Raw genomic sequence first — 14,306 nt, forward strand, 5'->3', positions numbered from 1 at the left:
GCTTAACTGTATTTGTACATATCAACAGTTCATTTCCTTTATCTTGAACTGCCAGTATAGGATTAATTCTAGCTGTCACTGGATAAGCAGTTTAAATATGGGTAGATTTTGGTGTTAATTGTAGTTTTTTTACTTACATGAATATAATTTTCTCATTCATTATGTTTTGACAAAAGTCTTAATCATCCATGGAGTTCTATTCTGTTTCCAGAAACTGCCAAAAGGAAGACTACAATTACTGAGGCAAGGATGTTTCACATTGTATCCTGCGCTGTAGCTCTCTAGCATCCCTGTATACATTCTGATATGAAGTGTTTTTGCCGTCATTACAGAGATCAAAATAGTTTGCAGGGCAAATCACATTCTTTTAGAGACAAGAACCATTTGAGTAAAGAAGCCTGCCTGGATGTATCGTCAGACTGTTCTATTCCTCTTGCATTTTACTCGGCTTTGTGTAGCATTTTTACATATTATTTCTATTGAAGCCCTGCTACATTTTCAAATTGTAAATAATTTGTACCATTTATAGGAATTTTGTGAAGAATAACATACTGATTGTTACATAAATGTTTAATATCCTTTTTGTAATACTTCTGTGAAAATGGTTCTCTGCATCAAAACTTAACTCTGAAAGAGACTTTTTAAAATCCTTATCTCTTTTTCGATGAGAAAACTGACTTCTTAACCCATGTCACTTGCAAGTGACATAGGGCAGATTGTCACTCCTGGAACCTTTCTGAAACTATATTTGTCTGATTATTACTTTGATCTTGATGATTTGTAAGATCCTTTCAAGATCTGAAGTTCTATCCTTTTGTGTTTAGTTTTTCCTGAGAAAGTTTTGTGTCTTCATGATCATCGCTATTTGAGTGCTCCATTAGAGACAGAATCTAAAGTTAGTGTTCTTCCACTGGATAATATGATGGTTCAGTGCTTAATTTGCTTTCCTCCGTGACCTAATAGTGGTCATTGGTTAGGTGTGAAAATACTTGCCTTTCTGAACTAGTTGTGATTGAAATGCCTTTCTTAATTTTGCCTACTAGGGTTAAATTTGGGAGGGGAGGGCTGAGGAGGGGAAGAGAGGGCAAACAAATAGTTTTAAAAAATTTAGGAGTTGGTATCTACTAACTTGGATGTTTAAGCGATTTTGGTTGAAACTATGTTTTAAGTTCTATGTGTGCCTTGTAATGTAAAATTTGATGTGAGCACTTTGAGATTTTTGCTTGGGAAGAGGGAGTTTTGTAAACTTGATGGTTATTTATATTATTTATTCTTGTTCAGTAGCACAGAGTGACCCCAAAACATTCTTAGAGTATATTTGCATGTCTTAACATTTTTCAAGAAAATTCGGTCTTTTAAAATATGCAGCCATGGCAAAGTGTAAAAATGCATTCATTTTGAACTGTCTAGTTGTGTTTTAGTTGTTTTAGTTGTGTTTCTTATGTGACAGCGGAAATGCAATTAGATTGCAACTTTTCCATTTACTGCATTGTATAAGAAAAGATCTTGAACAGGTAGTTGTTAACCTGTTGCAAGAGAAAAAGCCTTCCCCTTTTCCTTGGATGTACTTATCTCATGTTTACATAAAATAAACTGGAGGTGGGAATGGACAGCTTTGTGTTTGTCCTATATCCATGATGGTTTTTTTTTTTTAAGATTTATTTATTTTTATTGGAAAGTCAGACAGGAAGAGAGAGTGGAAGATCTTCTGTCCAATGGTTCACTCCCCAAGTGTCCACAGCGGCTGGTGCTGTGCCAATCCAATGCCAGTAGGCAGGAACCTCTTCCTACGTGTGCAGGATTCCTAGGCTTTGGGCCATCCTTGACTGCTTTCCCAGGCCACAAGCAGGGAGCTGGATGGGAAGTGGAGCTGCCGGGATTAGAACCAGCACCCATATGGGATCCCAGCACATTCGAGGTGAGGACTTTAGTTGCTAGGCCATCACGCTGGGCCCCATAATGTTTTTTGAAGGACATTTGCTCTTGGATATTTTATTTCATTGAATTTTAATTTGAGAGAGGGAGAGAAAGCTCCCATCCTGTGGCTATCCCATCCATAAATGCCTGTGGGGCACAGGCTGACACTGGGAGCCCAGAACACTCTCCAGGTCTCTCATGGAAGTAACTGGATGGAACCCAGTTGCATGACCCATCCTCACTGCTGTTTCTCAGGGTCTTTAGAGATCCATAGCCTGACATGGTGACTGAGCAAGCTGATCCTCTACCTGCAAGCACCAGCATCCCATAAGCATGCCAATTTCAAGTGCTTTTTACCCAGGTCCCTTCTTGTGTCCTGGGAAGGCAGCAGGGGTTGGTCCAATTCTTTGTATCCCTGCATCCACATGGGTGACCGATAAGAAACTCCTGGTTCCTGGTCATCTCAGCTCTGGCTGTTGAAGCCATTTCAGAAGTGACCTTAGCAGCTGGAAGATCTGTCTCTCTGAATCTACCTCTCAGATAAAAATAAAAATTAAAAAGTGCTTAGAAAAAATCTAGCTGGAGCTAGCTAATGAATCCAGGCATTGCAGTGTGTGACTGCATCTGGGCCAGGCAGAAGCTAGAAGGGTCATCTGTGTCTCTGGTGTGAGAGGCAGCAACCCAAACCCTTGAAACATCTTCCATTGCTTTCCCCAGGCCTTTAGCAGGGAGCTGGATCCTGAGTGGAACAGCTATGTCAGGAGGCACAAAGCAGCTTTACTCACTATGCTACATTTCCAGCCCCTCCCCCAGCTGTTAATCATTTTTTTTTTTTTAAGGTTTATTTTCACTGGAAAGATAGAGCAAAGGATAGACAGGAACATCTTCCATCTGCTGACTCACTCCCCAAGTGGCCCCAATGGCCAGGGCTGAGCCAATCCAAAACCAGGAGCTTCTTCCAGATCTCCCATGTGCGTGCAAGGTTACCAGGGTTTGGGCCTTCCTCGACTGCTTTCCCATGCTGAAGGCACAGAGTGGGGCTGCTGGGATATGAAGTGGTACCATATGGGGTTCTGGGCATGCAAGGCAAGGACTTTAGCCATTAGGCTACCCCTCTGGGACCTTTAATAATTGATTTTAGAAATACTAAGTCTATACTTGTTCCAGTTGATTAGACAGTAAAGTGGGAACATTTCTCCTAGATTGGCATACCTTTCCTGAAGAAGAAAAATCAACAATTCATGGAACAAAAATAATCTTTCAAAAATATATGTTTCATTAATACTCAGGCAGTAAGTCACCTCATTTTCAGAGACTTGTTAGACTTTATAAGCTATTCTTACATGTCCTAGTTCGTGTTGGATTTCATCGTTGCTGGACTTGTAATTTCACATTGGGAAGTGCCCTGGGTTTAATTCCAAGCCATGGGCATTTTGTCGTTGGGTGTCTTATCAGTAACAAAGGGCACACAGAATCTGCCATTTAGAATTATGTCAGTAAGTCAACGAAACAGAAGATTAAAATGAAAATTTAAAAGTAACCATCATGTAATACAAAGTATGTGTATGTATATAATATAGGTTTAAACATTGTGATTTCTGTATCCATGTTCCCTTCCTATTCTATTCATCTGTGGAAACACTGTGAAAACCCTTTTAGAGATAACACGATAGAATTTACGAGTAAATTTTTATTTTTGCTAGACATTATTCAGCTTCCAAAAAGACTGCAGAGAAACGCTTTCTGGTTTTTGTGTTGGATTTTCTAATTGGGAGATGAGTTGCCCTCAGGGTAGAGCGTTGGAGGGCCTCCTGCCAGCGTCTCGTGAAGGGGGAGTCAAGTCCACCCTAACAGATGCATCGGATTCCCGTCAACAAACAGCCCCTGTCTTAAACCACGGACACTGCCACCGGCTCCCAGCACTGTCTGGGTGCGGGGGATGAACGGGCAGGGAGTTTCCCATCAGCCCTTTCGGTTAGCCGAGTCCTGTTCCCACAGTGCTCCAGGCCTCCCTCCTCACGTGATGGAAGTCGAGCCGTTCGACCAGTGCGAGCAGCGATGCGCAGTGTGGACGGCGGAGACTTCTTGGCTTTCCTTCCCCCGCCCGGGCTCCCGGGCTGGCGTAATCTCGCGTGATCTGTCCAGTATCTTCTCGCGAGATCTAGTCAGGATCCCTCCAGGTCCGCCTCCGTGGTGAGGAGGAGGAGGAGAAAAAGGAGGAGGCGGAGGGAGGAGGAGGAGGCCCCGTCGCGGCCTTCGCCGCCGCCAACGGGGCTGTCCCTGTGAGCTCCCGATGGAGTTTGAGGCCGTGAAGCCGCCGCCGTGCTCTGCCCCGGCGAGACGAGGCGCCTCCGTCGCCGAGCCGCGCCGTCGCGGGGCTCCCGGGAGCGGCGCTTAGCGACCCCGCCCGGGCCCCCTCAGGTAGGGCGGGGCGGGCACGCCGCGGCTCGGGCCTCGCCCCGGGTGCCCGGTCGCTCCCGGCCGGGGGCGAGGGGCCCCGTCGCTGCCCGGCAGGCCTGTGCCCACCGGGGCCCCGAGGGTCGGGAACCCTCGGTCGGATCCCGGGGCCTAAAGCGCCCTTGCCTCTCTGCCTCGCTCTTCTCCGGTAGGGCTTTCTCGATTGCGGAGCGCCCAGCTCCAATGGCCACCTTCCCCTCCGACGCTGGCCGAGGGGGACGCCTCGGACCCCGGCTGGAGAGGCCGGGTTCCCCTCTTGGGTTTTCTGCAGCCGGCCAGGGCCGGGGAGAGGTTTTGGTCCTCCTGGTCTCGTTTTCGTCTGTCTGCACGGGGGGGCTTCTTAGAGACCCCGGCGCAGGGCTGGTGGGGACGGGCTGGTGGGGACGGGGACCCCAGGCAGACAATGCCCCTGGAGCGCGGAGCCTCCCCGGAGGGAGGTGGCCGGACCCGAGCGGTGCCACGGAGGGGATGGATGTGGTCATGAGCGGAGGCACGAAACCCAGCCCGGCTCTCTGCTTTCCATCTTGCCTTTTTTTTCCCTTCTTGGGGGAAGCCTGTTGAGGAGACTCTTCCACCATCTTAGAAGAATCGTAGAAGCATCTTTGTTTCTCGGGGAGGCAGCTCGACTTCTTTCGGTTCTTGGCTCCCGCGAAAGCAGGGGGTGAAGGCAGCTGTCATTTCCATCCTCCACATCTCGTGGGGGACGGTTTTTACCGAGGCAAGAGAGCTTTGGCATCAAAATCGCCTTGAGGTCGTCCCTGACCTGATGGGGACCGAACCCAGGGATTCCCCACCCGCTTTTGTATGTCCATAACCCTCAGGGTTCTCTTCTTTTTAATTTCTGCTCTCCCTCCCTCCCTCCCTCACTGGGATGAGGACAATTTTGTATTCCCAATTAAGTGCTTATGTACTCTTCCCCCCCCCCCCCTTTTGTTTGGGTCATTTTTTTTCTGTTTGTTTGTTTGGGGTTTTTTTTTGTTTTTCTTTTGCCAAACTTTGAAGTTGCTACAGGAACTTTTTGATCAGTTGGAGAAAGCTCGTGTTGCCACCGAAAAGTGGTCTAATTTCACCTGAAAGCAAAGAATGTTTTACTTAGCTGGTATAGATTATAGTTCGATGTATAGACTTTTTCTTTGCTCAGCGGAAGGAAGCTAATGTTGATACACCAAGATGATCTAATGTCATCTGAACCGCGAAGAAAAGAATGTTTTTCCCTAACTGGTTGGGATTGAGTTGGCTGTGTAGACGTGTGAGGGCTCCTGGAGGAGGTTCTGCGGAGGCTCTGATCAGTTTACCCTCTGCTCTGGCTCCTGGGCTACAACACCAGGGTTCTCGGCCCACTTCCTTGCCTTCATGTTGTTTACTTGTCACATTCAGTGCTTACTGAAACAGAGGCCTGGTTTTCGACATTTGCATTTGTGTTGATTGGGAGATAAGCATTTCCCAGATCTCAAACTACGAAAAATCACCAATTAGCACAGATTGTTAGACATATAGTAGGGTCATGCTAGAAAGTAAAATGTTGACGATGTTTGATTCTGTGGGACGTGAAATGAAGTGTCCTTAGTGGATCCTTTTAAGTTACTTCTGATCTGCTGCTATTGTGTGTTTGTCTGAAGAGAAGACTTAGATCTTTGGGTCATGTTTTCATTTATTCCCTTTCTGTTTTTTGTAATTTGCTGGCTTGTAGTTTGAAAATAGTCAACCAGAGTTCTTTTGGTGATGGATTTTTCTCACACTCAGGATCTTATTTTCTCTACAGTTAGGATTTTATGTTCAAAATGGAACTTCTATATTGTATGCAACAGCTAAGCATGCTAAGTAAATGTGGAACAAAGTCCCAAGAAGTACTTGCTTCCTGTGTTGGATGGGTTGGAATTTACCTTTCTACGGATGCAGAAAAGAAACATGGTGAAATAAACGTACTGGGAAATTAAATTCATGTTTTGCACCCAGTTTCATGTATTTTGTAAAGTGATCTGTCTTCCCTTGTAACAGTCTTAAGTGTGCAACTTTTACCTCAAAATCCTTAGAGTGAGTTTGGTGGACTACTACATACTCCTGAGTGCGCTCCTGTTGCCCTGTCCAGGATTAGCTCTGAGACAGGAGATGCGTGTAGCAGTTGTAACTCAAAATGTTACCAGTGTAGACTGAGATAACACCACTAGTGCACAAGGTTTGGAAGGCTTAGTACAAAGCAAAGATATTTTTGTATCCATTTTTGTTTTGATTGCATGTTGACATGATATTTTGATTAACTTGGAGTAAGGAAAAAATGTTGATTTCACCTGCTTTCTCCTTTGAGTATCAGAAAATTGTAAGTTACTTACACTAGACTTTTACTGGACCTTGCTGTCTTGTAGCAGCACTGCTCTTCCAAGTATAAGATTAATTGAATAAAAGAAGATGTGAAAACCAAAAAACTTCCTGAAAGAAACCTCTTGCAATCAGGGTCATAAAGTTACCTGGTGACCCTTATTTCATTACTTCCCTGTGAGAATGCATTGAAAGTTGTATCTTAGACTTATTTTTTGAAAACTGGATTCAGCTCCATAATGTATTTAAGAAATAAAGCTTTAGTAATGTGTATATTGTAACTTACAGCCAAGTCCCATGTGATGCCAGTCTTTTAACAGAACAATTAAATTCCTTTTTCTTCAGTCTTTTGATATATTAGGATGCTGTTCTAAAGCTCACAGATTATTTTGTTTTTGTTTGCTTCTTTTTATATTAAGGGCTGTGTTGTACTTAATGGTAGCTTTATTGTGAGTCCAAAACTGTTTTTTCACTTTTCTGAATTGAACAGTACTGGTTAATAGCTTATTACGTTCCTCACATAGGTTACCTAGGATGAAAACAGTGGCTGTTTTGTGAGCAAACCTGAGCCCTAATGTTTACATTTTCACAAAGAATTGTAAAAATGTGAAACACTGTGACATACTTCACAGTGAAAGGAGCATAAACTTTATTCTGCTATTTGAAACTGAAGTGCATTGTTCTGAACTGACTGCACAATATGGTGGACTAGCAACAGAAAATGAAAGTACTTAGCTGCTGTGCAGTTTGCTCCTCACAAGCTGTTTATAATTTGCATGAGAGATGCCTACTTCTCTTCCTGTTTTGTGAGTTAGCACTTGTGGCCAGGAACTTATACCCTGAAAAATTACTTGAGTGAAAAATATGCTGAAGATCTCATCTCTACTTTAGCATCTCTCATTCGTATGTGTTACTGTTCTCTAACTTAAAAAATAATAATACTTAAAATTAGTTATGGAAGTTGGACTGTTTTTCTTAAGTAGTCCCTGTAGATACCTAGATAGAGTTGTTTAGTTTCTAATAGATGTCTCATTTTGAAGTGCTTTGGAAATACGTGAGGATAGTTAGAAAATTAGTGGAAAAATGGAATTAAAAGACAAGGGGGCACATTTGGCCCATGCTCCATGTTGGAGTGCCTCAGACTGGTGGCTGGCTCTGCCCAGGTTGGTGCCGTTGCAGACCCAAAGGGCTCAAATATAGGTCCCTGCAGCCCACGTGGAAGACCCAGGTTGAGGCCCCAGCTCTGGATTCCAGGCCCAGCCACTGCAGGCATTTAAGGAATTAACCAGAGAATGAACCTTGCTCTTTCTTTGTCTCTCAGTCTCTCAAATTTTTAAAAAAATTTAAGAGTTATGTTGCAAGACAATTTTAAATCCATTTTTAAACTAATACATGTTCTCACGAACTGTTTGGAGACTGTATTTTAAACTTCAGCATTAACCATACGTGTTCATACAAATTTAGACTTCCATAATGTTAAATGAATTAATATTAGATGTGTAAGATTATAAGTTAACAGGATTTTTTTGGCTTAGTGTTTACTGATAATTTATTTTAAAATAAATGATGAAGATAAGAGGATATTATAGTTTCAGTAGTCACAAAATTATTTTCTATGTAAAAAGGAGTGGAGGGCCCAGCACGTAGCCTAGCAACTCAAGTCCTCACCTTGATGTACCATGATCCCGTGTGGGCACCAGTTCTAATCCTGATGACCCCACTTCCCATCCAGCTCCCTGCTTGTGGCCTGGGAAAGCAGTCGAGAATGGCCCAAGGCCTTGCATCCCTGCACCTGCTTGGGAGACCTGGAAGTGGCTCCTGGCTCCTGGCTTTGGATTGGCTCAGCTGCAGCCATTGCGGCTGCTTGGGGAGTGAACCATTGGACAGAAGATCTTCTCTGTCTCTCCTCCTCTCTGTATATCTGACTTTACAATGAAAACAAATAAATCTTAGGGAAAAAACAGATGTTTTTAAAAGCAACAGAAGTCTGATTTTGTCATCACTAAGCATTTTTACGAATGGTGTAGTTTCCTCTATGTTTTAGGTAAATTTTGTTGTATTTTGATTGATTCCTTTATCCTAATTGAAAATACTGCAGTTTATTAGTAACAATTATAAAGTAAAACTTTTTTTTTAATCAAAACATTCTTACATTTGATCATGTAAGTATAGTTTGGAATTGCTATATGAAAGGAGAAAAATTTGACAGTTATTACAAAAATTTTATTATTTTTTTCAAAGATACATTTATTTATTTTAAAGGGTTATAGTAAGACAGGGAGACAAAGAGCGAGCTACTGGTTCTCTCCCCAGATGGTCCCAGTGGCCCAAGTGGCCCAGCCCGAAGCCAGGAGCAGGCATCATGGTTCAGGTCTTCCATGGCGGTGTCAGGGGTCCAGGCACTTGGATCATCCTCTGGCCGTCAGCTGGGAGTCGGATTATAAGTAGAATGGCTGACACGTGAACCAGTCCGTGCTCGTGTGGGATACCTGCATTACCAGCAGTGACCTTACTCGCTATGCTGCAGTGCCAGCTCCTGCCAACATTTTAGAAGAGCTTTTTCTTTATATTTTAATGGCATTAGTTTGATTTCTGGTAGAAATAAGTTTTCGGAATTAATCATATCAAGACTTGTGGCGATCTAAAACCTAAGCCAACTTAAGGTCTACTGTCATAAAGCTAGTAGTCTATTTCAGAATATTGTGGTTTAAACAGTTTTTTTCTTAAGATGTATTTATTTTTATTGCAAAGTCAGATATACAGAGAGGAGGAGAGACGGAGAGGAAGATCTTCCGTCTGATGATTCACTCCCCGAGTGAGCGCAAAGGCCAGTGCTGCACCGATCCGAAGGTAGGAGCCAGGAATTTCCTACAGGTCTCCCACACGGGTGCAGGGTCCCAAAATTTTTGGGACCCGTCCTTGTCCTCGTCCTTGTCCTCGTCCTTGACTGCTTCCCAGGCCACAAGTAGGGAGCTGGATGGGAAGTGGAGCTGCCGGGATTAGAACCGGCGCCCATATGGGATCCCAGTGTGTTCAAGGCGAGGACTTTAGCCGCTAGGCCACACCACCGGGCCCACTACAGTTCTAAAAACTGTTTAAGCCGGTCCCAGTGGTGTGCCCTAGCAGCTAAAGTCCTCGCCTTGAACGCACCGGGATCCCAAATGGGCACTGGTTCTAATCCTGGCAGCTCCAACTTCCCATCCAGCTCCCTGCTTGTGGCCTGGTAAAGCAGTCGAGGACGGCCCAAAGCTTTGGGACCCTGCACCCGCGTGGGAGACCCGGAGGAGGTTCCTGATTCCTGGCTTAGGATCGGCGCGCATCGGCCCGTTGCGGCTCACTTGGGGAGTGAATCATCAGACGAAAGATCTTCCTCTCTGTCTCTCTGTGTATGTCTGACTGTAATAAAATGAATAAATCTTTAAAAAAAAAAAAAAAGAAAGTGCTGGGATCCCATATGGGCGCCGGTTCTAATCCCAGTATCTCTACTTCCCATCCAGCTCCCTGCTTGTGGCCTCTTCTGGGTCTCCCACGCAGGTGCAGGGTCCCAAAGCTTTGGGCCGTCCTCGACTGCTTTACCAGGCCATAAGCAGGGAGCTGGATGGGAAGTGGAGCAAACAGGATATGAGCCAGTGCCCATATGGGATCATGGCACATACAGGGCAAGAACTTTAGCTGCTAGGCTACTGTGCTCTCAAGATAAATTTTTAATTTCTGCTTTTTATTAATATAAAGCACAAAAATCAGAATTCTTCATTTGTATATTGCGATAATGGAGAATGCTTTTAGTTAATTTTCATGAATTTGGCTACATTCTAAAATACTTAATTTCTGTGAAATGAATGGATTTTGGGTTGGTAAACACTGCTGTGATGTAAGTATTGTCCATTTCATTGCCCTGAATACCTAGGTTTCTCATTTATCAGACTTAGGTACGTTTTTAGTTGGAAGATACAGAAATTTGTGAGATGTAGGATGTTCAAGTTAGTCTAGTTTGAATACTAAATGTTTCTTTGAAAATTTTTGGAATATTTTAACCTTAGAAATTAGGGAAAAAATTCTCTCACCATCATTTTTGTTTATATGCCTTGTAGGTCGTGTTTTTTCTAAAAAGTAAAATAAAGATAGGATTCTGTGTTTTTACTTTTTCTGGTTAAGATTGTTAATTGAGAATCGTGTCTTAGTCTTCTTTACCTTATTGAATGACTGTTTTTGGCTATGTGTATAATCATTAAGTGGTCATTTTCTCAGCTGTACCATAGTGAATCTACTTTGGGATTTTGGAGAGTGTTTGGTTTACTTAGCACATATTTTGTAGCTCGTGTTATTTTTCGTGGAGGGGCAAACACTTGTTTCATCACAACCTTCTCTTCTGCTCACATCCTGACCAGAGTTCCTCTTTCAGGTGGCAAGGCTGTTTTCTCCACCCTTGACTCACTCACTACAATAGTTTGTTTCAGTAGTTTCTAAAGTTTACTGAATGGTAGGCTAAGTCTGTTTTGGGGTGCATTTAAAGATGGGAATCCAGAGTGATTTCTGTTTCTACAATGGAATTTGGAAAATTAAATTTGCCTATTTGATACACATGTAACAAAAATGTATAGGAAAGCTTTGATGACTATTGTGTGATAACCAATATAAATACAGAATTTAATTAAAATGAATACTATTAGGGTATTGTTTCTAAGGACAATTTCAGAAATTTAATAGATTTCTTAAAGAAATCGAATATACAATTGTTTGGAACGGCCTCAGGTTATGAAGGATGGTTGACTTGTAAGTTAACTCTTAAAAAATGAATGATGAACATGTGGTTAATTCTTACTTTTGTCCATTTCCAGCTTACAAAACACTACACAGCAAAATAATGATCTGCTAGACTGCTAACCCGAGCATCCAACTTCCACAATGCCTGTGCAGGCAGCTCAATGGACAGAGTTTCTGTCCTGTCCAATCTGCTATAATGAATTTGATGAGAATGTGCACAAACCCATCAGTTTAGGTTGTTCACACACTGTTTGCAAGACCTGCCTGAATAAACTTCACCGGAAAGCGTGTCCGTTCGACCAGACTGCCATTAACACAGACATTGATGTGCTTCCTGTCAACTTTGCACTTCTCCAGTTAGTTGGAGCCCAGGTAAGCATCCACATTTCACCAACTGATGTTAGTGAAAATACATTAAAGTTTTCAAAGTATTTTAATAATAGTTGAGATATAAAAAATAAATATTTGCATCTGCTTTTCATATCTGTTCTTGAAAATTTTCTTTTAAAGATTTACTTATTTGAAAGGCAAAGTAGGGCAGAGGTGGGTGCAAAAGATCTTTGGTTCACTCCTTAAATGGTGTCAACAATCCTATCTGGGCCCGTTGGGAGCCGCAAGCCAGGAATTGCGTCTTTAGTCTCCCACAGGGGGTGTAAGGGGTCTGCACACTTGGACTGCCTTCCACTGGCTTCCCTGGTGCTTTAGCAGGAAGGAAGGTGATTAAAGGAAAGTAGCTGGGACTTGAACTGGCACTCCACTAGAGGATCCCAGCATCACAGATAGCAGCTAATCTACAGTGCCACAATACTAATCCCACAAGAGCGTCTTTTAAAAAAAAGTAAGTAAGCAAATTAATAAATAGAAATTTAAAGGTTTCCTTATATAATGTCTCCTAAATGTTCATGAGAAACAGTGACTTCCATTGTTCTTTTCTTCAATGTTGTGATCAAAACTGATGTAAATGTGTGAGTTTAGTGGGTTAAAAAAATTTTTTTTAAAGATGTATTTGTTTATTTGAATGTCAGAGTTGAAGGAAGAGATGGAGCTGGAGAGGAGTCTTGTGTCTTCTGCATAATTCCTACGCAGTGATCTGCCATTGCGTCAGTGGCCACAGGGACTGAGCTTAGACCAGGCTGAGGCCAAGAGCGCGGCAGGGCTCTCAAGACCTTGGGCATCCTCCAGGACCATGCCAGTCGTGACAGGAAGGGCTCTCAAGACCTTGGGCATCCTCCAGGACCATGCCAGTCGTGACAGGAAGGGAGCAGGAGGGGAAGCAGAGTTACGGATACTCCGACTGGCATGCACATAGAATGTGGGCGTGGCACGGGGCAGCTTACTTGCTGTGCTGTGGCGCCAGCCCCAGCAGAAAGAGGTGTGGGAATCAACCAACTAGAGCCTCAACTGGAGAATTTTGAGTTTTTAAACAACAGTTGATGGATGAGAAAATAAGTTGTTTTGGAATGTATATATGGAAAACCGAAGTGACAGTGATAAATCCTGTACAGTTTCTTATGCACATTATTGTAGTGTTTTTGTGTTTATAATCATTTGAGGAAATCAGAGCAAGACCCTACATTTATAATAACTTTGATCTCATGAGGTTCTGCCTTTTGTTGGATATGATAGTAAGTATTCAGTTGTTTCTATGAATATTTACCATAGCTCTTCAGGTAGTTATTATCCCCATTTTACAGGTGAGGAAGAAGATGAAATTCTGTTCATCATGCACTACATATTAAAGCAAGAAAGTAAGGAATTTTCTGATTTATTAGAAAATGTATTAGAAGATTTTCTGGATTTGAAAATTCAGTGAACTAAATTAGAATGTTCACTCATTCCCTTGGTATCCTTGATATTAGAATTCCCCCCTTTAAGCATAAAAGTCTATTTGCAATCATTATAATCAAGTTAGACACTCTGAAATCAAGGTATAACTATGGTCACTAGTGTGTTGGAATTGGCAGCATAATGGAGTATAAGAAAATAATCTCTTGCAAACTATAGTGTTTTGGATGTGATAAAACGTTATAAGTTTTTGTACTAATACTAGCTAGCATTTGTTTGGCATCCACCATTGTGTATCCATTATTGTGTTGGTGATGTACATAAATGTTGTCTCAGTTGAATCCTGAACTAGTCTTCAATGTCTGTACAGTGTGACTTGGGCTACTTCTTCAGCTTTATTTCTTACTGTTGCCTCTCGTCTACTTAAGCCACACTGGCCTCCTATCCAATCCTAAAATTCAATGCACATGTTGCCACTTAAGTCTCTTGTCCTCACTGGTGTCTTGTCCTGGAATGTTCATTCCGCCCCCCCCACTTCTTCCAAGTCTTTATTCAAATGTTGTAGTTCTCAAGGAAACCTCTTTGCATCCTCTAGTGAGAGCTGCAGCAGCTCTGCAGCATTCCCAATTCCCAGTGTCTTTGCAGTGTGATTTCTGCTGATCACCTTCTAAACATATTATGTATTTACTTATTATGTTTTATATTTGTTGGCCATTGCTTCTGTCTGCTGATTGTAAAGTCCGCAAGGGCAAGAAGTTTTGTTGCCTTGAAATTTCAGAATGAATGGCACAATGAAATACGCATTTTTATTTTTTAAGATACAGAAATTATGAATTGAAGCAGTTAGATAATTTTCTCAAGATCACTCGTAGAAGAGGAAGAACTAAATTTTTACCCCAAACATTTGAACCTTTGGTTTAGAACACTAAGATCTTACTTTGGTTTTAAGATTTATTGATTTGAATGAGTGACAGAGAAAGAGACATCTTCCGTTCCCTGTTTCACTCTGCTAGATGGCCGCAATGACTGTAGCTGAACCTGGCTGAATCCAGGAGTCCAGAGTTGCA

At 42.5% G+C, this 14,306-nt stretch overlaps 1 protein-coding gene across 5 annotated transcripts in view; it reads left to right on the forward strand.

Moving 5' to 3' along the window:
• The first annotated feature begins 4,098 nt into the window (after window positions 1-4,098).
• Window positions 4,099-14,306, forward strand: part of RC3H2 (ring finger and CCCH-type domains 2) — a 57,563-nt gene continuing 47,355 nt past the window's right edge. For 3 of the 5 annotated variants that reach the window (XM_058672811.1, XM_058672814.1, XM_058672813.1), the window contains exons 1-2: window positions 4,099-4,338; window positions 11,529-11,826. In XM_058672811.1, coding sequence (XP_058528794.1) covers window positions 11,596-11,826 — 231 coding nt within the window. In that variant the 5' untranslated portion in view covers window positions 4,099-4,338; window positions 11,529-11,595. Of the gene's footprint in view, window positions 4,339-11,528; window positions 11,827-13,148; window positions 13,203-14,306 lie in introns of those variants that run through there. The other 2 variants (XM_058672812.1, XM_058672815.1) reach the window with 2 other exon arrangements.

The sequence above is a fragment of the Ochotona princeps genome, chromosome 14 (assembly GCF_030435755.1).
Source record: "Ochotona princeps isolate mOchPri1 chromosome 14, mOchPri1.hap1, whole genome shotgun sequence".
NCBI lineage: Eukaryota > Metazoa > Chordata > Mammalia > Lagomorpha > Ochotonidae > Ochotona > Ochotona princeps.